This window comes from Rhinolophus hipposideros, assembly GCF_964194185.1.
Source record: "Rhinolophus hipposideros genome assembly, chromosome: 7".
NCBI classification, from domain to species: Eukaryota; Metazoa; Chordata; class Mammalia; order Chiroptera; family Rhinolophidae; genus Rhinolophus; species Rhinolophus hipposideros.
Window position 1 is genome coordinate 31,762,760 of NC_138053.1, and position 26,403 is coordinate 31,789,162.

General features: G+C 35.1%; 1 protein-coding gene across 8 annotated transcripts in view; it reads left to right on the forward strand.

Annotated features, from left to right (window-relative positions):
* GIN1 (gypsy retrotransposon integrase 1) overlaps nt 1-18,748 on the forward strand; it is a 30,747-nt gene extending 11,999 nt beyond the window's left edge. For 6 of the 8 annotated variants that reach the window (XM_081052939.1, XM_081052941.1, XM_081052943.1 and 3 more), the window contains 5 exons: nt 798-1,103; nt 9,071-9,262; nt 9,361-9,537; nt 10,018-10,303; nt 16,811-18,748. In XM_081052939.1, the coding sequence (XP_080909065.1) occupies nt 798-1,103; nt 9,071-9,262; nt 9,361-9,537; nt 10,018-10,303; nt 16,811-17,085 (1,236 nt within the window). In that variant the 3' untranslated portion in view covers nt 17,086-18,748. The remainder of the gene's footprint in view (nt 1-797; nt 1,104-9,070; nt 9,263-9,360; nt 9,538-10,017; nt 10,304-16,810) is intronic. The other 2 variants (XM_081052945.1, XM_081052946.1) reach the window with 1 other exon arrangement.
* Nucleotides 18,749-26,403: the final 7,655 nt, after the last annotated feature.

Here is a 26,403-nt window from a genome sequence, read left to right on the forward strand (position 1 = left end):
GACCTCAATATTTGTATTTGCCTTTAGAATCTGCTACAAAATCCTTTACAAACATTTCAGGAAACCTTTGTCAAATCTTTGTCTTTTGAGAATGGAAATGATTTTTGGAAATAACCAGAGGTTATTTGTGCATAAGTTGGAAAGTAAAATTTTTGATCAAAAGTAACTATAATGTAACAAGATCATTTTTAAAATTTTGTTCAGGAGTTGGTTTGAAAGTAGTTTCCAAAGTGGAATTCCAGAAATATGTTGAGCAATGGCACCATCCATAAGTTGATCGATTGACTTCATCTCATTCAGATGAAAGCCCCATGACAGCATGAGCTTTATTTCTGTCCATTCTCTTTTCTCAGAACCTAACGGAATTTCTGGTATCTATAAATACTGTTTGAATAAAATTATGTATAATAAATATTTATTTAGATGAAAGAATGAACTTATTAAAGTGGTAACTTTGAAAGAAAAAATATTTTCTTATATAAATTATTATATATGTTTTAAAAATTAGAGCAAACTTGTTTTAAAGATCTATTCACTTAATATTTGTTGACTGTAAACCAGAATTATGTTCCATGTAAGACTCCTTAATATGGTTATTGAATAGCAGTAGCAATTGATACTTGCTTAGTATCCTAAAGAGGAGTTTTTATTACGTTCTAGAATACTCCAAAATTTTCTTCTTTAAAACACAAATTACCTACTAACCATTTTAAACTTCAGATTTATAAGACTGTTTTTGTTATGTTGAATATATTAACATTTGTCTGTCTTTTCTTTATTGTGTGCCTGTTTTGTAGGTATATGCTTGTCAGCATTGTCAAGTAACAAAAAATGCAGTTATCCTAGCACCTAAACAGCACCTTCTCAAGGTGGACAATCCGTGGAGTATTGTTACTGTTGATCTGATGGGCCCATTTCATAGAAGCAACAGAAGTCATGTATATGCTATAGTTATGACAGATTTGTTCACAAAATGGGTTGTGATTTTGCCTCTATGTGATGTTTCAGCATCAGAAATTTCGAAAGCTATTGTCAATATATTTTTCTTATATGGACCTCCTCGGAAAATAATAATGGACCAAAGAGAGGAGTTCATTCATCAGGTAAGACAAATGAGCTGCTTAGGTCTAAGAGCATATTTTGCTTCCTTTCAGTGCCCAGCACACCTGTAGATTGTAGGGTGTTTAATGAGTTTAGATAAATTGCTGCGGACATAGAGGTTTAATTTTGCATAGTACAAAGGTAGTGGGACTGGAAATTAAGAGACCAGGATTTTAGTACTTATTGTGCCACATAGTAGTTGTAAATCTATCCTCAGGTTTCCTTAAACTGAAACGAGCTGGTTGGACCAAATAATTTTTGTTTACTTCTAGCTTAAAAATTCTGATGATATGCACAGGGCGAATTGACTAAATGATGAAATACATCATGTCCGTGAATGAGAATATTCAATATAGAAAGGTATTGATTTTTCCCATATCAAAATTAATTTATGTAATTAATGAATTTCCAATCAGCCTTAAAACGGAGGGAGGTTTTCCCCTTATCCTGGCCTTTTTCCAGATTAAAGTTAATCTGAAAGAATAAGCAGGCAAGAATATACATGAAAAATCTAAAAAGGAATATAATAATTACTAAACTTAAGGCATATTTAAAATATTTTATAATTGACAGGGTACTGGTATAAGAAAAATATCAGAACTAGCCAGACTGTCTCGGTTCACAGCACCTTTGATATCTCAGTCCAAAAGAAATGCCTAAAGTTGTATTTATTAAGTAGTTATGTCCTGTGTCAGGGGTCCCTAAGATATCTCCAGGTATTATGATTTACTGCAAGACTCAGCAGGTGGTCATACTTATTTATTAAAACAGAAGAATATGAAGCGAAATAAGCAGAGAAAAAGCTCATGGGGAAAGTCTAGGGGAAACCAGTTACAAGTTTCCAAGATGTCCTCTCCCATGAGAATCACACAGGGCATGTTTAATTCTCCCAGGAAGGAGCTGTAGCAACACATGTAAAATGTTGTCTACTATGGAAGCTCATTAGAGACTCAGTGTCTAGGAGTTTTATTGCCAGCTGGTCACATAAGTACCCTCTGCTTGGCATGTGCCAAATTCTAGACTCCCAAAGAAAAAGATGTTCAGTATAAACCACCTTGTTTATATAAATTACTTAGGCACATTGAGCCACCTTTATCATTTAGGGAATGGTGGAAACCCTCCCCAAATCCAAGTTCCTACACACTAGTCCAGGGCCAGCCTTATAATTAGGCCTTTCAAAGGTCTACTGTATGTTAACTCTTTTCTGCACAGGTCCTAACCACTTAACTATTTAAAAGAAATACTCATAATTGAAAGAAAAAGTGTTTTTATTTTCTTCTTAAATAACCACAGTTGCTTACTAATGGGATGTGTGTACCTGTTGACCACTGCTTAACTTCTCAAACCTTGGCATCAGATTGGACAGTGCCATCCTTATTTCCTGTTTCACATTGATTTTTACACAATAATTGCTTTTTATCACACAAAAACCACTTCTGTAAAGATATGACATCATTGAAAAGAATACAGCCTTACCTACTGTTGAAACTATAAACCACCGTAAGCTAGTAGTTTTCAACATATCCAACAAAACCCTTGGCATAGAGTTTGGTAACCATGGTTAAAATTATAAAGGTGGCATCACGTGAGTCGAATAGAGAAGGATTATTTAATTAATAGTATAGGTAACAATTTTCTAATTGTTTCTAATTATTTCTGTAATACGATTTTAGAGTTACATACCGCGTACCAAAATTACCTTGTTTTCAAGTAAATTAAAAGAATTTATTATTTTTTAATTGAAACAAAAAAATACAACTGACTTTTTTATTTAATCTCTAGAGATTAAATCTCTAATTTTAGGAACAATGGTAAGAATTTCAATGGAAAACATCACCAAATTTGAGTACATAAAAATTAGAAACTTTTGTGTGGTAAAATAACCAAAACATAAAAGCCAAGAAGTAGGCCAACAAAAATAAAGCATATTCATGCAGGAAAGGGCTAATGTCTTTATTATGAGATTCAAACAAATTTAAAAATTTAGTCAGTGGCAAAAACATAATTTACAAGATGGAATAAAAATAATAAACATGGGAAAATATACAAACTCAGTATTAGTGCGTAATGCAAGTTAAGACCACTTTCTGCTTACATAATCAACAAAAATAGTAATAACGCCAAATAGACTACAGGTAGAAGAATATAGCCTTACATTACTGGTAGCTTTGCAACTTGAAACTAGCTCTTTTTGTAAAGTAGTTTGCCAATGGTCCATTAAGAGATATAGATATATTTTTGTCTTCTGGTTAGCAGTACTGTTTTTAAGAATTTATTACAAGGCAATTATTTAAAGTATAGAAATGGCTCTTACTATTTATTATAAACACCACAATGCTATTTATTTTAGTGAAAGAATATCCTGAATATCCAAAATAAAGGAAATGTTTCCAAAAAGTATGTGTAATCAGATGATGAAATATTTTGTAGCCATTAAAAAATGATGTTTACAGACTCCCATTTACGATTGCATCAAAGAAATAAAAAGACCTAGAAATAAATTTAATCAAAGAGGTAAAAGACTGTACTCAGAAAATTGTAAGACATTAAAGAAGATACGAAAAACTGGAAGGATGCACTGTGCTCATGGATAGAAAGAATTGACATTGTTAAAAATGTCCATATTATTCAAAGCAATCTATACATTCAATGCAATTTCTATCAAAATACCAAAATCTTTTTCACAGAACTAGAAAATATATTCCTAAAATTTATATGGAATGTAAAAGACTCCGAATAGGCACAGCAATTTTGAGAAAGAAAAACAAAGTTGGAGGTATCATGATACCTATTATCAAACTATACTATAAGGTTATAGTAATCAAACAGCATGGTACTGGCATAAAAACAGACACATAGATCAATGGAACAGAATAGAGAGCCCAGAAATAAACCCACGTCTATATAGTCAATTAATCTGTGACAAAGAAGGCAAAAATATATAATCGGGTAAAGATAGTCTATTCAATAGTGTTTGGAAAACTGGACAGACACATGCAAAAAGTGCAACTGGATCACCTTCTCACACCATATGCAAGAATAAACTCAAAATGGATTAAAGACTTACAAAACCCGAAGCCCAAAACTCCTAGAAGAAAACGTAGGTAGTAAACTCTCTGACATTGCTCTTAGTAATGTTTCTGATATGTTGCATCGGACAAGCAAATTAAAAGAAAAGAAAACAAATGGGACTAAATCAAACTAAAAAGTTTTTCCACAGCAAAGGAAACCATTAAGAAAATGGAAACAGCCAGCTGAATGCGAGAAGATAATTTGCCAATGATACATCTGATAAAGGGTTAATATCGAAAATTTATAAAGAACTCAATACAACTTAACACTAAAAAAACTAATAATCCAATTGAAAAATGGACAGAGGACCTGAATAGACATTTCTCCAAACAGGACAATGCAGATGGCCAATAGACATGAAACAATGCTCAATCTCACCGATTAGAGAAGTGCAAATTAAAATCACAATGAAATATCATCTCACACCTGTCAGAATGGCTATCAATAAATCAACAACAAAAAAAGTGTTGGCGAGGATATGCACTGTTGGTGGAATTGCAAATTGGTATGGCCACTATGGAAAACAGTATGGAGTTTCCTTAAAAAATTAAAAATATGACTCAGCAATTCCACTCCTGGGTATTTATCCAGAGAAATCCAAAACACTAATTAAAAGAGATATATGCACCCCTATGTTCATTGTAGCATTATTTATAATAGCCAAGATATGGAAGCAACCTAAGTGCCCATCAACAGATGACTGGATAAAGAAGATGTGGTACATATATACAATGGAATATTAGTCATAAAAAAAGAATGAAATGTTACGATTTACGACAACATGGATGGACCTGGAAGGTATGCTAAGTGAAATAAGCCAGAGAAAGACAAATACCATATGATCTTACTTATATATGTAATCTAAAGAACAAAATAAACAAACTCAGATATAGGGAACAAACTAATGGTTGCCAGTGGGAAGTGGGGTTGGGAGGACGAAGTGAAAAAGGAGAAGGAATTAAGTACAAATTGGTAGTTACGAAATAATCATGGGGATGTAAAATATAGGGAATATAGTCAATAATATGGTAATAACTATGTATGATATCAGGTGGGTACTAGAAAAGTCAGGGGAGTTACTTCATAATGTATATAAATGTCTAACCACTATGCTGTACACCTGAAACTAATATAATATTGAATGTCAACTGAAATTGAAAATATTTAAAAAGGGGGGGACAGGTGAAGGGGAATAAGAGGTTTACATTTCCAGATATAAAACAAGTCATGGGGATGTAATGTACAACATGTGTCAATACAGTCAATATAGTCAATATTGTGATAGTATGGTACAGTGTCAGATGATTGCTGGACTTACCATGGTGATCACTTCTTTAGGTATAGAATAACTGGTGTTGAATGACTGTGGTGTACACTTGAAACTAATACTGTATGTTAGTAATATTTTAATAAAAATCTTTTAAAAATGACGTTTACAAAGAAAAGGAAATGACGTGAACAGTGTTTACAACATGTTAAAAACCTGGATAAAGAATTTTATTACATATATATTACATATTCATATATTTACATAGGTAATTGTGTGAAAAAATAGATATAAAAAACTAAAATGAAAATCTATAAGGTTAACTCATGGAGTTTTTTTTTTAAGAGTGATTAAATTTTATAGATTTTTTCTTAATTTTTCAGTTTATATGTATTATGTTTTTATAATTTTTAGTGATAAGATATACATAATGATATATTGCTTTTGTGATATAAATTACTAGTGCTCAGCAATACCTAGTTTCCTAGTCTTTTTAACATAGACGGCTCCTTCTAGCCTCTTACAGGTAGCCAAGCCCAAGTAACTGCTAGATCTGGCCAAAGAAATTGAGTGGATAGATGTGTGCCACTTTTAGCCTGAGGTAGTGAAAACCTCATGCCCAACTCTTCAGTCTCCCAATCTTACTCTTTCTCTGGAGAATCCACAAAATATCTCAGATAGTATAGGATGATGGAATTTCTCTCATCCAGAATTGCTGAGGCACCTAGTGGAGAATAGTTGCTTTAGAGAGACAGTGACCTACAGCTGACTGAATGAGCAAGCAGCAAAACTGCTGAGTTAAGCCCCTGAGACTTGAATGTGTTTTGTGACTACCTGGCTGACACAGCACTGGTCTGCAAAATAGTGTAAGACAATCTGTTTTGTGGGACTACAGTATTAGAACTTCTGTTTATATTTCTTTTGATGTAATAAATAAGAAAGAAATGAAGCTTTACAAATGTATACAAATTATAATAGCATTCTGAATCAATAAGGCAGATGATTGTGTGTCACACCCAGTAATGCGAAGGTATCCTAGAGAAAAGTGAGAATCCACAACATGTAGGAGTCTTCAGTGGTTCCGACTCATTCTTTTGCTTTCAGCAATAATTGAATTTATGGCTGTCGTCTAGTTTTCAATAAACTACTCCTCATAGACTAGCCACGTGGCTTAAGTTTCTTGCAATAAATCTAGATAATATTAACAATGCAGTCACCTATCAACCGTAAGAAAATGATAGAGCTGGCACTTCTTAACTTGTACTAGCACGTTAGCGAATAGACACATTAATGAAATGAAAACAAATATAAACCAATCTGATTTAATAGGAAATTAACCACCAAAATTCAAAAATGTCAAGAACACTATTTGATATATTAATTTGCTTCCACCTTTATTAATGAAGAGCCTCACCCTAGGTGCTTTAAGATATTAGATAATGACAGTTTAAAGCCAATATAAATCATCAACAGTTTTTCCAGTCATGTTTAAAATCATGTGATAATCAATCCAGGACTTTGAAAAATTTACCAAAGTTAACAATAAATGTTTATAAGCCTCTTGTGAGGTTTAATAATAAAAAACTAAACACATATGATTGGGAAAATGTGTTCTTTTTGCTGTGATTTAAATGGCTTAAATATTATACAGAAAGCATGATGGTGACAAAATAAATTCATTTTGTCAGCAAATACTGACAGAAAACATTGCTAAAGTGTTGAAATAAGATTAGAACATTACACAAAGTGGGAGGTTTATTATACTGTTGGATGAAAATGCAGATGTTTCTAACATAACTTGGCTTGAAGTATTTGCTAAATTGTTTCAATAAAATTTACAAAGAACTTTTTGTAAACCTCTGAAGAAAATAAAACATTTTCAAATGGAAAATTACTTATTTAATTTTAAAAATACTTCTTGTGGAAAACCAAAATTGTAGTCACTAATGGAATGTCTGGTTTGAGGGGGAGAAAAAGGCTATTGGGTAAGGATATCAAGATAGCATTTCACAAATGGATTCACTAGATCATTCCTAGGCAACTTCTTGAAACAAAGAAGTTGAAGCCTTTTCCAAATGTCAGTCATTTAAAACTATTGATTATGACCTCAGATTGAAGCTGACCCAAATAATACCTATTATCTGGGATTTCTTTTTAATGACTTGAATTAAAAGAAGACAGCTTAAATTAGTACATATATTAGCTAGGAACTGTATTAGCTGCAAGTAACAGAGAATGTCTCTCTTCCCCCCAGTACATAAACTACAATATGAGGTTATTTTGTACTTAGGTAAAAGAAGGCCAGGCTGTTCTAGGATGGAAGGGTAACTGAATGTCATTGGGAACTGATGCTTCTAGCTTTCTGTTCCACCATCTTGAAGATGTGACTCTCAATCTTATGGTTACAATATGGCTGTCAGAGCCCATGCCACAAAATACATTTCAGACAGAAAGAAGGTGGAGGGCAATGGGCACAAAAAGCTGAGTCTGTCCAACAACTGTTAAAAGCCCAAGGTAAGGGGCAGCTGGTTAGCTCAGTTGGTTAGAGCTTGGTGCTTCTAACAAGGTTGTTGGTTCAATCCCCACCATGGGCCCCTGTGAGCTGCACCCTCCACAACTGGATTGAAACAACTGCTTGACTTGGAACTGATGAGTCCTGGAAAAACACACTTAAAATAAATAAAAGTTAACAAAATTTTAAAAAGCGCAAGATACAATTTTCACTTACATCTTTTTGGCCAAAACTGTATCACATGACTCTCCATCTGCAAGGGAGCTTGGGTAATGTACTTTTGTTTTGGTCAGGCTTTTTCCCTCATTTATTTGCTTTACCTTTTTAGTTACTCTGATACTTTTCTTGTTATAATTAAGCAACAAAAAATATAATATTCTTTAAAAAAACAAGTTTATCAGCCAAAAATTTACTCAATTAAAAATAATAAAAGTAGTCTGAGGTGTAAAGTAGGAGAAATAAGTTATTTTACATTTAACAGGCTTACTGTTAGAAATTTTCTAACCTCATTTTGGCTTCTTTTAGGCCCTGCATATAATAAATATAACAATAATAATAGTAACATTGAGTTATAAAGTGCTGACTACTTGCCAATAACTGTTTTAAGTCTTTACAAATGTTTACTCATTTAATCCTCAAAAGAGTCCAGGGTAGGAAATTCCTTATTTTACAGATGGGGAAACTGAGTACATAGAGGTTTGGTGACTTGGCCAAGGTTACATAGCTATTAATTAGATTATGTGACCTAGTGTTTTTATTTTTTGTTTGTTTTTAAGAAGCTCTGTCTACTGAATGTTATTTGAACTGAGTTGATGTTAAATTCTGTTCTACTTCCTTGATGTTTGTGTGTCTCTGTCAAGCCACTTAACTTTCCAAAGCTTCAGCTTCTTTTCTTTAAAATGGGGTTAATGATAACCTATAAGATTGTCATGAGTTATTATGACAATAACGTAAGTTATTGTCAATGAATGGTAATTAGTATTTTAAACAAAATATATATGTTTATATAGAATGGCTGTAGTCAATGAAAAGGGCAAGATTCAAATTCTTTTGAAAACTTTGAAGGGAAAAATCAAATACAAATTTTAAAGTCAGCTTTGTTTTGTATATTTTTTCAGATCAATGTTGAACTGTGTGGACTGTTTGGCACAAAGCAAATTGTAATTTCCCACGCCTCTCAAACTGTTAACCAAACTGAAAGTATACCTAGCACAATCAAAACATTTCTTTCCAAACACTGTGCTGAACACCCAAACAACTGGGATGATCACCTACCAGCCATTTCATTTGCCTTCAATATAACTCATTTGGTATGTGCCTCTGTGTAGTTCTATACTTTTGAGTTAGGGCTATTTCTTGCCTACATAAATGCTTTATTACAAACTGTTGCTTATTTTCCTTCAAATAGGAGCCTTCTAAAAATATACCATACTTTCAAATGTTTAATCGAAATCCTTGTATGCCAGAGACTTCAGATGTTCTCCATGAAGTGGATGGTGATAATACAAGTATGTTTGCCAAAATTCTGGGTGCAATTAAAGAAGCTGATAAAATAATGGAAAATAAGATAACTTCAGTGGTCAAGGTGATTCTATTTAACACAAAACTCTATAATAGAAAAATCTATAAAGTGATTTTTAAAAAAAATTGTAGCATATGTATACACAGGGACAAACACGATATACCTTTAAACCAAAATCTTTTTCTACCAAACGCTGCTTGTCTTGATTAAATAATATGTTTATTAGCTGTGAAATTCTGAGAGACAATTACGGGAAGGAAAAACATGCATTTTGGAATCAAGCAGAGCAGAATTCAGATCCCTGGTCTTGTTGCTTTCCGGGTATTTGACTTGGGAAAGTTACTTAAGCCATCTCTGTTTACCTTATTTATAAAGTTGGGGTGATTCTGACTTTGAAATATTGTTTGAAGAGTTAAATGGGATTCATGTCTACCTTTTAAGTGGCATCTCAATAAATAACCATTTTGTTATATTATCTGTATTTACCTTCAAGAAACTAGAGTTCTTTCATCCCTTTGTTCTCTTTTTTTTTTGCACTTGTAGATGGAGAATAACAATGTTGATGAACTAAGTAAAAGCAAAATCATTGTTAAAAAGAAACCAAAGCAGTTAAATCCATTTCATCTCAAAGTGGGTCATGAAGTGTTAAGACAAAGGAAAAATTGGTGGAAGGATGGCCGTTTCCAGTCTGAATGGGTTGGACCTTGTGTCATAGACTACATCACAGAAAGTGGGTGTGCTGTTCTGAGAGACAACACTGGGGCTCGACTTAAAAGACCTATCAAAATGTCTCACCTGAAGCCCTATGTAAGAGAACCCAGTGAACAAGGTAAATATCTGTCACTTTTCTACATTTTTACTTTTTTGAATGAGAAGAGAAGTTAACAATACAACCCCTCCCCACCTTGGTTAGGTTTTCCTTTCTGTAAAATTTGATATAGTTTTAGATCCCAGGTAGTCTCTTTTATTAGAGTGTCTCTTCTAGAACTGTCATGCTTATAAGAGATTTTTAAATTTTATTTCTAGTGTACTTTTTACACACTTTCTCACAGTTCAGGTAGGAGATACTGAACGTGTTTCACAAGGAAGAGCTATATGTTCTGTTTTCACTTTTTCAATATTTTGTGAGTAACTTTGTGCCTCATTTTAACATTAAAAAACAGCAGCTAATTAATGCCAAAAACAAATATACTGTCCAGAATCCTGTTGTGAGATAAACATATTAGGGAACTTAAAAATGTGATTAATTTTTAACATTGCATCATAGTCATGGTGGGTGCAAGGGAGGGTGCAGAGTAGTTTGTATTCAGAATGTTAAAAACTGCTATAAGAAGAGGTGATTGCACCCTAAACAACTCTATACTTGCCCCCAAATATAGTTATGAACAATCGAGATAATCCTGATTTCTTTAACCCTTTCTTTCATAGACTAGAGCTAAATTATATTTTTGCCATAGCTTTCAGATTAAATCCCACTTTTATTGAGATTGTTTTATTTTGTCCTAGTGTATCTGCTTCCTAGAGTTTCTCTGAGATGGATAACTGAGAGGGAGTTAATTTTTACCTTAGCCAGTTAATTTTGTTTTTTCTATAAAGAAAGATAAAGCATCAATATTATTTGAATATGAATAACAATTAATGGGACATACCAGTTAGTATATTTTTAAACAATGTAAACAATTGAGTTATTTAACAGGCTTAAGTAAATAATAATTATAAGAGCAACAGCAATAGATAACCTATGCTTTTTAGGATATGAAGCCCTTGGGGGCTGCTCCATACAGCTCAACTCTGCTTCTAATCCAGGTCACAACTCTCATGTTTAAAGCTCAGTACCTTTCCATTTGCTTGTGACAGATCCAATTGGTCTACTGGTAAACTTATCTTGGACTGTTCTAATTCTAAACAGTACCTTCATTCTTTCTGTTAGAAGATAAGCACTGCATTTCTTGTGCCTCTTAATTCTGAGCTACCTTTATATTTCTCCCTCCTGCAGTTTAAGTTGAGAAGATCATACAGGTACATGTTGTCCTTCCTTTGTCAGCATGATTTTTCTCCTTAACCTTTGACATTCAGGACTTGCCCCCTTCTAATGTGTTAACCTTCCTTAGTTAATACAAAATTTATGTTTAAAATGTTGCTGTGTCAGGATCTGTTTCAACATTTTGTAATTCGCTCTTGCCAAAGAAAGGAGGCCAAACATTTTGCTGCTCCTGAATATTTCAGAGTCCAATTGAGTAGAACATTTTCTAAACAGAGGAAGTACACTTTTTGCCTCATGCTTGAATTCTCTGCAGATATTTCTTCTAGTAATATAAAGGAAATTGCAATTTTAGTGCTAGTGTATAATAAGGAACCTGCGATTGATGGATAAATTTGTTTTTTCTTGTTAAGCGAGAAAGTGATGATCCAGCCGTCCTGGAACCTGGTTCTTGAGTATCACTGTGTTTCCCCAAAATAAGTCCTAGCTGGACAATCAGCTCTAATGCGTCTTTTGGAGCAAAAATTAATATAAGACCCGGTCTTATATAATGTAATATAAGACCGGGTCTTATTTTACTATAAGACCGGGTATAATATGATATATAATATAATATGATACATAATAATATAATATAATATAATATTATATACTGGGTCTTATATTAATATGTTCAGTCCTAGAACTGAAATTAAAGCAAACAAAATGGCCTTGAATAAGCACCCTATTCTTTCATTTGACATAAATGTTCTTTTCTACACAAACCATTAGAACTGATTGTCCGGCTAGGTCTTATTTTCGGGGAAACGGCCTTTGGTCCTTTTTGTATGTTTTTCTTATTTGCAGAAATTTACAATTAATGTGATTTCTGCAGTCTTTCTTTTTTCAATATCACATATTTTCCTGAAACCTTTACCTCAAAAGCTGATTTTTAAACAGTCCTAGAACTGAAATTAAAACAAACAAAACGGCTTTGAATAAGCACCCTATTCTTTCATTTGACATAAATGTGGGTGAGTTGTAGCCAAAAGAATTATGAGTTTGTCTTAAAGTGTATTTGTCATTGCAATTTTTACCAGCCTTGGGATTCCGTAGCTATATTAGACTCATTGCCCAAAGCAGATATGCTTCTGTTGCCAACTTCTTATCCCTTCTTATCTAGAACATAGTGTAAAGAGAACACATTCCATACTAGGTCTACAATATTTCTCACTGCTATTTTCAGCAAGCCTATTTGTCATTTTGTCTAGTTCAATGCCAGCTACCTTTTCAAGACTAATTATTTTAACAACAAATGTTATGATATGCCATGTTGTGTCTCTGTAATCATAATGCTGCCCTTTAAAAGGAAAAATGTTATTGACCCATTATTTTGTCCAACATAGATTTTTAAGTACTTTCATTTGTTTTGGGCAGGAGTTATTGTGATAAATTTGTGTCTGCCTCCTCCAAAGGTTTTAGTGTGATTGCCCTTCATTCATAGTTTGTGAGATGGTTTCCATTATATTGTAAGTTTCTTATTGCTGCCACAATTAATTATCACAAGTTTAGTGGCATAAAACAACACAAGTTTATTATCTTACAGTTCAGTAATTTAGAAGTCCAACATAGGTCTCACTGGGCTAAAATCAGTACATTGGTAGGGCTGTGTTCCCTTCTGTAGGCTCTAGACAAGTTTGTTTCTTTGCCTTTTCCCCCTTCTACCCATATTGCTTGGCTGATGGCTCTCTTTCTGTATCTTCAAAGCCAACAATGGCAGGCGGTACTTCTCACATCATGTCACTCCAACCTCCTACTCTTCCACATTTAAGGACCCTAGTCCTTGGACCCACCCACATAAACCAGAATAATCTCCCTATTTTAAGATCAGCTGGTTACTAACTTTAATCCCATCATTATCCCAATTCTCCTTTGCCATGTAAGGTAACATATTCACAGGTCCCACAGATTGTGGACATCTTTAGGGACCCATTATTCTGCCCACCACACCATGGTTTACACTCATGAAACAAAACAAAGCTTAGTCCCTATATTATTAAGCCCATGATCTTGACTTTATTATTTTTGCAAAGAGCCTCTAAACGTTATGTAATCTCTAAACTCAGAGTACTTCTGTTAGTATTAGTAATTTATTATAATAACAATTATGTAGTATCAGATTATAGTCATTGTTATTTTTGTCATGAGAAGATGTAGTTGTATGGCAACACATTCTAATAGTTTTGGATTATCTGGCCATATAGAGGGTTAACCTAGTCACTTTTCTTCAGAATAAGAAAATGAAGTAATCTGAAACCTTGTACTTTCTATTTGAAGAAATAAATTAATCCAAATCATTCAGACTTCTGTGAGGCTTTGATTTTCACTTATTTTTCTCCTTAGGGAAATTTAAAAATGTGTTTCCTAATCTCATTTTTCACTCCTTAAAACTACATAAGTAGAAGTATGTCAGAAATGCTGTTAGTACCTTCCTGGACTGTGTTGGAAATAGTTCTGTTTCTAAAACTAAAGACAATTATTCAGTCTTGTCAAAACTGAAATACTGCTTTTCATCCAACAGATGTCATAATCATAACTAAATCAATAGATTGAGAAGAGAAAAATACTTTAAGGCTATTGTGTAATGTGACTTAGTGGAAAAGTCTTTTAAAATGGTACGCTTGTTTACCTCTCTCTATATAAAGAGTGTTTACCTCTCTATATAATGAGGACAAAAACTTACCTTGTTCTTTTCTATGTCCCTAACTCAGGATTATTCTAGGTCAGTCCTGCCCAGTAGATATATCATGCAAAAATTATGTAATAAATAATTTTAAATTTTCTAGTAGCTACATTGAAAAAGTACAAATAAGTGAAAATAATTTTAATAATATATTTTAAATAATCCAGTGCATCTAAAATATTATTTCAACATGTACATAAGGTCTCAAGAGTCTCTTTTCTGATAATTTTGGGCAATCTTTTTTTGAAATGAAAGAGCATTTGTATTGGCTCTTTATGGATGCAGACCATAGTAGGAGTTGAAACGTATTTGACCTTTCGGAATGAATGAGAATTGTGTTCTTTTCTACACAAACAAGGCCTGAAATCTCCAGAGTAGTTTTCCATTGTATATAAAGTGATATGTGTAGAATTTGTTGAGTATAATCCTTGTTCTCTACAGTTTTATTACAATACGTTACTTTAAAGTTATCACTTATTTAAAAGAAAATATATACATATCACTTAACATATATATGTATGTATGTATGTATCACTTCTTCATGTGTAGAACCTCTCTTCTTACAAACAGATGAGTTTGGTAAAGTCCATTCGTTTCTAAGTACAGTATAACTAGGAAGTACTTAAGCTCCAGAATGTATTTCTAGCAAATCAGAGTGGTATTTTCTATGAGCTTTACATCTATGCATATTTTCCCTGTTGATACATGTTTACTAGACATATTTTTCTAAATAGACCTACTTCATCTGCATGGGAAATCGTTTTTGAGACAGAAAACTTCATCAAAATGTCTTTAAGGATCTCTGGAAATACCTTAAAAGCTGTCGTTTCTTCTGTCATTGCAGCATTGTATCGGCCATGAACCTATGGAGTTCTCCATGAGTTATTAGGAAAATTTCATCAGTAACACTTGTACCATACCTCACCTTTATAAATTCTCTTATAAACCACTACCTAGCCTTCTCCAGTTTAACAGGCTCATACTGAACTTTGATTTTGAACCTCTTAAGGAACATATTCTAAAAATGTTTCAATTTCACTGATCATTTTTTTCTTTCTTGCTGCTGTTGGACATAGCACTTCTCATGGATTGCATGATTCTTTTATTATCTTTCAGAGTTGCACCTCTTGTCCAGCAATTCATCCCATACTAACTACAAAAGTCGTTTCTTAACACTTTCAATTATCCATACTTTTTTCCCATCATAAATATGTATATCTTCTTAACAGCATTTTCAATCTCATTACGACTTTTGTTTTAAGAATTGGTGGGGTTAAACTTGGAAAACCTCTCAAAACTAAAATACCAAATACACTTCGCCTAATGAAGAACTGAATGGGCAAAACTAAATGTCTATACAAACCCAAGACCACTTAATACCATCTGTTGGTAGAAAGCATAGATTTGTTTGATCAATTGAAGTTTGTAAATTGAAAGTTCTTAATATATCAACTTAAGGAGTTGGGATAGGGCCTGTGAGCTTTTCATATATTAATATGAGGGTGGGTAGAGTGGGATTGTGTTCCAGGCTACCCTAGCAACTTTATCTGCTCTGAGAAACCTTCATTGATCTCTAATCTAAATGGGCAGTTAATCTTCTTTTTGCTATTTCTCGAACTTAAAATTTGAGGGCCCTTTAAGCTATTGAAATCTTCAAGAGAATCTGTTAATGTTTTGGGAGAACATCCAGAGAGAGAAGGCAGGGATCCAGGAAGTTTATCTGCTATGGTGGAAGAATTCCTTGTTGTAATGAATTAAAATATCAGGTGGGGAGGAATCCTTTTATATATATACATATATATATATATATATATATATATATATATATATATATATATGTATATATATATATTAACCTTTATTTATAAATATGCTACTGCTGTGCCATCAGTTGAACATTCGTTTTTCCTGATAGAGATGATAAATTTGCTCAAAATAGAATACAATGCTAATAACAAGGAAAATGCCTTGCCAATATTTCAGTATGGATTTAGCAACACCTTAAAAGTTCATGAACATTTTGGTATTTAAGCTAAGCTTTCTAAACTACTGCATTGCAGTCTGTCTACTTACACATTCCTATCATGTAAGTCTGATTCTAGGAACTTTATCTTCATTTTCATTGATAACTTCAAAATGTAACAATTTGATATTACTATCCTAATATGGGTTCTATAAAGATTGGAGAATTATCTAAAGTAAGGATTTAGCAATTTTATTTTTAAAAATATCTTTCAAGACCCCATTAATTCACCCAGAAATGTTTTGCAGAAGCATTGTAAAGATATTATCAACATCAAAAATTAGTTTTATAACTTTGGTTTTAATTTATATTATAATCCCCAGCCTTTTCCACCCCTTGCTCACACCTACCAAAGACAAGTCAGGGAACAGGAAAACTTGACTCTTTTTAAATCCTTAGTCTTTTGTGAACTCTATATGAACTGTCAAATTTATATATCATTTTATTCATTCTTTGACATGTCTATTTAGTAGTTAGGAGAACCCACCAGAAGTTAATCTGGATAGTTAATTATTACTTGGGATTTTGTTCCTCATTTAACATTGTTTAGTTTAAAAATGATGTTTAATTATAATTCTAAAAAGCAAACTTATGATGTTTCTTCTTTCAGACAGTTTTTATATCTTACAAGGTTCAGTGGTTGCAGACCATGACTACATTGGATTGCCTGGAATTCCAGTTGGAGCATACCAAGCACATACTCTGGTAGAAGACGCAACTATTGGTGTCATTGATAACGAACTGCTGACATCAAGCAAGGATCGTGAACTATTAGAATATAGGCATGCCAAAATCTCTCCATTGATAGAAGATAATAGTACTCTTGAAAAGCAGACTTTCAGCCTGTTGGACTCTTCAAACCAAGTCCTTGAGTACTTAAGTTAGTAAATAACAAAATTCATTTAAAGTGCTTGTGTAGAATGTAGAATTCCTTGAATTTTGCTCTTTTCCATCAAAAAAGGTTGTATAGAAGGTGTCTTAACTCACTCTTAATGACTAAATCCCAAAGATTTATTTTATAACTATTAATTTATCTAAAGTTGTACCATGTTTTAATGTTAGTATATATATATATACACACACACACACACACACACACACATACACACACATATAAAGGCAAAGGAAGCACATAATATATAGAATTCACTTTTTCTTCTAAAAAGAGAACAGCAAAGAATGCTTGTTTCTTAGGAAGTAAACTAAAATTCCAGCTCAAAACTCTCAAATCTTTGTCTCGTGCAATACTATGTTTTCAGTTTTCATTTGTTTTTAGAATATTTCTCCTTTAAAAAAATAAGTTTGAATTTCATACCCTGTTTTCCCGAAAATAAGACCTAACCCAACAATCAGCTCTAATGCGTCTTTTGGAGCAAAAATTAATATAAGACCCGATATTATGTTACTATATTATATTATAGACCTGATCTTATAGTAAAATAAGACCGGGTCTTATATTAATTTTTTTTGCTCCAAAAGACACATTAGAGCTGATTGTCCGGCTAGGTCTTATTTTCAGGGAAGCACGGTAGAATGGGATTAATAGATATTTATTCAACCAAAACAGTGAATTAAGTGAAACTTCTTTCTGTATCATTGGAACTTCTAAAAACAATATTGTAGGAAAATATTTAGAGTTATTCAATAGGCTCTTACAGGATATTGGTTATTTCACCTTGTGACATAGACTCAGGATTAGGATCTGAAACTATATGATGTATTGGTTTGAAAACATTTGTACACTTCATAACGTTTATTAAAGCTAAAGTCACTCATTAATAAGATTTTTTTCTGCAATCTTGAAGTAAATACTAATGATAAAATAATTAATATCAGATTTTAAATATTTCTAAATTTATAACTTCGTTCAACAAATATTTGCTATGAAGCACTTTGAAGAATGCTGTGGAAAAATTAAAAGATGAGTCTGGCGGGTATGTATGTGCCTGGCCCTCATCAGGGACTTGCAGTCTGTTAAGGGATATAGCCCCTATACGCCTCGTATAACACAAGCACTAGCTCTGAAAAGATAGGCTGTGAAGTTCCGCGCATGCTTCCTCCTCACATTCCAGTGGTCAGACCTGGTGACACACTGCCAATGGTTATGGTTTTCTTTTTGTGGTGATGACAGTGTTCTAAAGTTAGTGGTGATGGTTTCATATCTCTGAAAATACTAACATTCATTGAATTGTACACTTAAAAAGGGTGAATTTTATAGCATGAGAATTATCTCTCAATAAAATTGTTATGGAGTCTAAACCAAAGTTAAAAAAAAAACACAAAAAAAACTTAACCACATCTAATACCAAAGGATAGGTAAGTACAGTCCTGCTACTATATCCCTGGAAGGAGGAAAACCAGAATATTGGTGCAGAGCTATAATAGCTGCCATACTCATCTTTGTTTGCAGATTCTATTGTAGGCCATTTACAATGAAAGTTATTTTTACGTCCTGATAAATAGCCAGTACAGACTATTCAAATAAAATGCTAATTTTATTACTAAAATCTCAGGATTCTAATGTAGAGATTCCAAGTATAGATTTTCAGTAAGCAAATACAAACAAAAAATACCCAGAAATTAGATATACACATGTGTCTCTAACGTTTGTAGGGTCCTGTCAAGAGTGAAAATAGAGGTCCACATGCCATATACATAAATATTTAGAAGTTATTCATCCAGCTAACATACTGTTTGTACCTTGTCAAATACGCCTTCCTAAGGTTCCTAGAAGTCTTAGACTCCATGAGCCCCGCACTGAGTGCCAAGGTAGGGAAAGCTGGTCTTCAAGCGTCTTTGTCCCAACCCCACCATCTCCCAAGGAAAGCCCACCCTGGCTTCGGCAGACACGCCCCTTGACCAGACAGATCTTTGGAATGTGCTCTCCAGCTGTGCATCCACCTTCGTGGAACAGACCAGGAAGGCCTTGGAAAAGGAGAAGAGAGCACATCTCTAAGCCCTGTGGTCTCACCCTGCAGGGAGGGACATACACTGAGCGGGACAGAACGTAGCCCTCAAGCACAGGGCCCAGCATCAGGTCCCTCTCGCCCGGATTTAAGGGAGGTTTTCTATAGAATGAGTTTATAGTAACTTTTTAACCAAAAAGTCCAGAAATATCTTTATGAGGCTTTGTATGCCACCTTGTGGTATTTTTATGAACACTTAAAAACAAGATATAGAAGGAACTGGAGATGCTGAGTTAAAATAAAGGAAAAATATATTGTGAATGAGAATAATTGCCTGATTTGAAAAGTCATTTTTAGATATGATTAACATTTCAAGTGTAAAATTTTCTTACACTGCCATTTAAAAAAAGTAACACTAAGACCCAAAACTTACTATATGTTTAACTATGGGATTAAAGACTCAAAAAAGATAAGTATTAAATGCCTACTATGTTCCCGTTGCTGGTCTGGCAGTGAGATTATATCAGTGAGAAACAAATGTCCCTGTCATCCTAGAGTTTACATTGTAGTAGGGTAGTGAAATAGTGACCAGCAGTTCTTAATGTAGTTCTTTACTTAGAGCCAATCTTAAAACCTTTTTGATAACCTTTTGTGCAGACATCTTGCTGGGATCCCTATCTTAAGCCTTAAAAAACAGTAAGTGTTCTGTTCCACTTATTTGGGACAGTGTAGTAAGTTGTAACAATGTTTTGTTAGAGGTCTGAAAGGACCGGGCCTTATATTGGGGAAAAAAGTTAAAAAGTAATGAGCGACACATGGAATTTAAGGTAGTATAAAAAACACAAGTGAATAAACCTAAAGAAAAATAGAAGGGTTGAAATCATGAATAGAAATTCATGGAAAAGAAATGAACCTCTCATGCGAGGAGAAGCTGAGCCAAATGTTGCTTTGAAAACACTAATAGAGACAAATCCAGCAAGCCTAATGAATAAACCTACAGAATTTATAAACAATTCTGTGATGTAAAAAGGATCAGAACCACATTATGATGCAGATATCTAAAAGACTGAGGATTTTACAACTTTATTCCAGTAAATTTGAAACCTTAATAAAATAGACAAATTTTAGAGAACTTTAACCTGCAAAAGTGGTTCAAGAAATAATGTTAGACGATTGTACCAAACATAATAAATTTTAAGGAGTATGTAATTTTAATCTTACACAAATTATTCATGGGTAGAAACAGAAGGAACTCTCCTTATCTTGGCATGAGGGTGGCATAATCTTGAAAAGGACAGATTGTGAAAGGAAAATAACAGGCCATTCTCTCATGAACATAAATACAAAAACCTAAAAAAAATTACCAAACTGAATCCAGTGACCTATAACAATATGCATTATGACCAAATTGAATAGATCCCCAAAATGCAAGGTTAGTTTAATGATAAACCAATTTATGCAATTAATGGCAGTATTTCTAAGAGACCTGGCAAGAAAGAAATGAAACACACAACATAGTTTAACAGCAAGGAACTGTTCAAAGAAGGATTAATGAAACACAAGAGATGGTGGGACATTGGGTGGCCAGCAATAGCCAGAAACCTCTTGGCTTGAGAGGGCAAGGAGAGGAAATGCCCAGGGAGACATGGATAATAGAATAGGATTTAACCATCAGTATTTGTAGCCATGGAGGCATGCCAGAACCATGAAAACTCCGAGCTGTGACAACCATGGCCAAACTGATAATCACTTTGGAAGGTGGAATGGTGGACTGAGAAAGAGCAATGGAGGAATGGGAGTCTGTTGCAATAATTCAGAGGAGAGATGATGGCGGCATTGGAAGTGGTGAGACCTGGTTAGTGTCTTATATTTTGAAGTTAGATTAAACAGAATTGCTGACATTGGATGTAGGTGTTTAGAGGAAGACAAAAGTCTTTGATGATTCTAAACTTTTTAGGCTTTCAGCACTAGAAAGATGAAATTGCTGCTAACCAAGATGGGGAAGACCAGGAAGAGCAGATTTAGGGAAGAAAAGAAGTTCCATTTTGAACATGTTGATTTTGAGATGCATATCATACATTCAAGTGGCTCTGTGAGATAGACATTTGGATACAAGCATGTGGCGTTCAGGGGACAGGAATTCAGCATTCATTTATGCACAATTCAGAACTTTCCAAAATAAAATTAAAACGTGTCCCTTTGAGGAGACCAAGACATCCTCTTTGCTGCAGAGGTGTGCACTTGCCATTGACCTGCCATACTTCTTGTTAATCATTGCTGAGGCAGCGATCTAGAGCATCTGCTGATTGATTATACATATCCTATAGCAGTATTTATATTACCTGGCAGAGCAAACTGACGCTCAAGCAAGTTTCCTAGCTTTGTGAATGATGGCAGCAGACATCCGGCTCTCTTCCACCTTTTGATGGATACAGCTGATGCTAATACCACCTTTAAGGGACTACAAATAATTCAGGCAGGTTCTCAAGAATCTCATTTTCATTTGCCAGTGGAAAGGGAATGAGGCAAAACATTAATAACTTATTATTTTGAAATCACACAGTACTTTGGCTTTGCTAAGGAATTTACAATCCAATGTAATTTATGTAGAATGTCTGAGGTTGTTCTAATATCACTTTTCTATTTTAATCTCAATTTGTGATTTAAAAACTGGAGAATTTTTCTTTCCAGACCAAGAATCAGAAATTCTTCAGAATATCTTCTATTCCACCTCACACACTTGAAGTTGTTAACCTTTAATTCTAAATCTTCCTTTGAATTCCTGTCAATGAATAGTAGAACCTAAAAGTCTTAGCATTGTACATAATTTTACTAAGATACCTAAATTATCTAGGTCATTGGGATACAGGGCTTTGCTGAAGCAATCTGACATTTCAGTTCTCTCAGAGGAGGAAGCTGAGTTTGGCTCCAGTGGTAAAGAGTTTTATTCCAACTGTGGTAAATTACTGGAAGGTCATGTGTAATTGGGGAAGATAGAGAGGGCATTGAAGGCAGCAAAGAAACAGAAAGCTAAATGCTTCCTGTTCTCCCCACACACAAATTCAGCTCTTTCCATCGCTGAATAGCTAGCTTCCTCTCTCCTCTCTGGGAGGCCTTCTTTCCTTAAGATTTTGAATCTCATAGACTGAGGCTCCCTTAGCTGAGGAAGCTAAAGTAGGAAGTAAATCTACCTAATGGTGGAGGTTGGGGGAGAGTGCTATCTATGGCAAGAGGACACCACCAGGTAGGGAAATTCTGCTTTGGGACACAGAGTTCCACACACAACAAAAATTTTCTGGTATCTGTGGGTCTCTCCCTAAATAAGGAAGGCAGTGTTGCAGGACACCTTGGTGGGGGGGTGGGGGGAGGGTGACAGGGCATAGACTTGGCCTAAGGAGGCCACCTGCACTGTTTTCACAGTGTGAAGCAGGGTAGTTACATAGGCCCTTGGTAGTAGGAGTATAATGATTTAGTATTTAAAGGAGCCATGACTCAGTTTTAGAAGCCATGAATGCATTTCTACATGGCCGAACTGTGACTGGGAGTTTTTAGGCCTTGGGGATGGACGATGGTCTACCAGGGCTTGAAGATGATTATATAGGACTTTTTTCTTAAAAAGTTTTATTGAGATATAATTCACATACCATAAAGTTCACTCATTTAAAGTGAAAATTCAAGGGAGTTCTGGTCAAAATGGCAGAGTAGGTAAATGCTGTGTTTGTCCCCTCTCACGACTACATGAAAATTACAAGTAAACTACAAAACAACCATCTTTGAGAATCACCAGAAATCTTGCCAAACCAAAGCCCTGCAACTAAGAACATAGAAAAAGCTCCCTCGAGACTAGTAAGAAGGTCAGAGACGCAAAATGGTCTGTCCCACACCTGCATGTGATCATTAAAAATCTGGAGAGATATCTCAGCTGTGGAGGTTCTCTCCCCTCCATCCCCACCCCTGAAAGAGCAAGGGGTCTCAGAGCCCCACCAAGCTCCCCAGCCCAGGGTTCCAGTGCTAAGGAGAGAAATTTCCATGATTTCTGGTTGTGAAACCAGCAGAGATTGTGGCTGAGTGAGATGGAGGGCAGCTGGACTCCCAGGTACTATTGAAGGAACCATGCACGGACTTACCAAGAGAATCACTGGCTCTGAGCTCCAGCACTGGGACAGCACCTTGGAGAAGCGACAGGGACAAATGGTGGGGAACTGAATTGTCTGATTTCAGGATGAGGGCTGGAGGAGCAGCTTTTTCCTGGATATAGGAGGTGGCGGAGGCCATTATTTCTTCGTTGAACCCTCCCCCTTCCCAGCGTGCAGATGCAAGCGGCTGCGGTATCTGAGTCTCCATCCAGCTGGCTAGCGCTGTTCATTTGTCACGCCTTGGTGATTCGAGACGCCAGCCTGCAAAATTTTCAGGCACGCCCAAGCTGCTTCCAGTGGTGTTTTCTTACAAACCTCTTACCTTGGCTCAAACTGCAGACTTTTCTAGGGTCTCTCAAAGGTTCACAGAACCCAGACAAGCAGCACCTGGCATGAGCATGTTCGTACCTCTGGTTGAACAACCCTAAGCCCAGAACTAGCTGCAGCTGGCCTTGGTTCACAGCTTGGCCTCTCAAGGCACCTCCAAGCATGGCACAGGCAACAGCCATCTCTGGATTGCTTTGTGGCTCCTGCTGGGTGGCCCCAGGCAGGTCACAGGCTACAGCTGAACTTGGTTTGCAGCAGATCCCTTCCCAGGTATCCCTGGGGCTGACGTGCAGAGTAGTCAGCTTTGAAATGAGCTGGAACATCACCCAGCTTTCTCCAAGGATGACACACCCAAGGGGCAGATTGGGCAGGCACCAGAGACCTGCTGAGGCAGATCCTACTCAGTTGGGTCAGCCCCTGCACCACAAACCTTCCGCTGTGTAGTCATGCCAATCCTCACAACAATTGAGCCCGAGGGTCGATCTCTCCCATTGACATGCAAACAACAGCCAAGGCTTAACTACAACAGGAGGGCACACACAACACTATAAGGGACACACCTGCAGTGTGCAGCTCAGGTGACTAGGAAGACTGTGCCACTAGCCCCACAGCACACCTACTACATAAGGCCACTATACTAAGACTGGGAGACATAGCAGCCCTACCTAATTCTTTGAAACAAACACAGGGAGGCAGCCAAAATGGGAGATGAAGAAACATGTCCCAAATAAAAAAACAGAACAAAGCTCCAGAAAAAGAACTAAACAAAATGGAGACAAGCAATCCATCAGACACAGAGTTGAAAACACTGGTTATAAGGATGCTCAATGATCTCAGGGAGAATCCTTTGTTGATTTTCCTATCAATAAAGATAGGAAACAGAAAAATGGAGATAGAAAACACGAAAAAGAACCAGTCAGAAATAATAATAGATGTCAAGAATGCATTACAGGGAATCAACAGTAGATTAGATGAAACAGAGGCTAGAATCAGGAATTTAGAAGATGAGGTAGCAGAAAATACCCAATCAGAACAGCAAAAAGAAAAAAGAATCCAAAAAAATGAGGGTAGTTTAAGGGGCCTCTGGGACAATATCAAGCGTAACAACATTCACATCATAGGGGTACCAGAAGTAGAAGAGAGCAAGGAATTGAAAACACATTTGAAGAAATAATGACAGAAATTTCCCTAACCTAGCGAAGGAAACAGATATTCAAGTCCAGTAAGCACAGAGTCCCAAACAAGATGAACCCAAAGAGGCCCACACCAAGGCACATCATAATTAAAATGCCAAAGGTTAAATACAAAGAGAATCTGAAAAGCAGCAAGAGAAAAGCAGTTAGTTACCTACAAGGAAGCTCCTATAAGACTAGCAGCTGATTTCTCAATAGAAGCTTTGCAGAACAGAAGGGGTTGGCAAGGGAATATCAAAGTAATGAAAAGCAAGGACCAACAACCAAAATTACTCTACCTAGCAATGCTATTATTTAGATTTCAAGGACAAATAAAGATCTTCACAGACAAGAAAAAGCTAAAGGATTTCATGAGCATTAAACCAGTATTACAAGGAATCTTAGAGGGATTTCTTTAAGACTAAATAAATAAATAAATAAAATATACGAATAATAAAATGGCACAAATTATAATTCACACCTATCAACAATTACTTTCAATGTAAATAGATTAAATGCTCCCATCAAAAGGTAGGGGGGCTGAATGGATGAGAAAACAAGACCCTTACATATTTGGCCTACAAGAGAGTCACTTCAGATCAAAAGACACACACACAGACTGAAGATAAAAGGTTGGGGAAAGACTTTTCATGATAATGGAAACAAACAGAAAAGGCTGGGGTAACAATACATCTACCAGACAAAATAGATTTTAAAACAAAGACTGTAACAAGAGACAAGGAAGGACCTAGTAGCCCCTCTTCTGGATATTTATCTGAAGAAACCCAAAACGCTACTACTTCGAGGGGATGTACTTATCCATATGTTCATTGTAGCATTATTTACAATAGCCAGGATGTGAGGGCAACCTGGGTGTCCCTGAATGGATGAATGGATAAAGAAGTGATACATATATACAATGGAATATTACTCAGCCATAAAAAAGAATGAAATCTTGTTATCTGAGATAACAGGGATGGACCTAGAGGGTATTGTGCTGAGTGTAGTTGTCAGACAGAAAAAGGCAATTGTCGTATGATTTCAATTATAAGAAGATGAACCAACCAACAAACCAACCAAAGAAACAAAAACCAACCAAAAAAGAACCAACCAAACAAACAAATGACACAGAAACAAACATATACAGAGAACATTTTGATGGTTGCCAGATGGGGTGGGGGTGGGTGAAAAAAGAAAAGGGATTAAGAAGTACAAATTGGTTGTTACACAGTAGTCATGGGGATACAAAGTAAAGCATAGGGTATATAATTAATAATATGGTAATAACTATGTATAGTGCCAGGTGGGTACTAGTCACTTCGTAAATTACATAAATATCTAACCAATATGCTGTACACCTGAAATTAATATAAAATAATATTGAATGTCAATAGTAATTGAAAAATTAAAACAGGGAGGAAAAGATAAAGGGGAATAAGAGGTTCCAATCTCCAGCTATAAAACAAATAAGTCATGGGGATGTAATGTACAGCATAGGGAATATAGCCAATAATATTGTGATAATGTGGTATGGTGTCAGATGGTTGCTGGACTTAACATGGTGATCACTTCTTTAGCGTCGGGAATATAATCAATAATGTGGTAATAAATATGTATAGGACCAGATGGATACTGTTGAATAACTACGATGTACACTTGAAA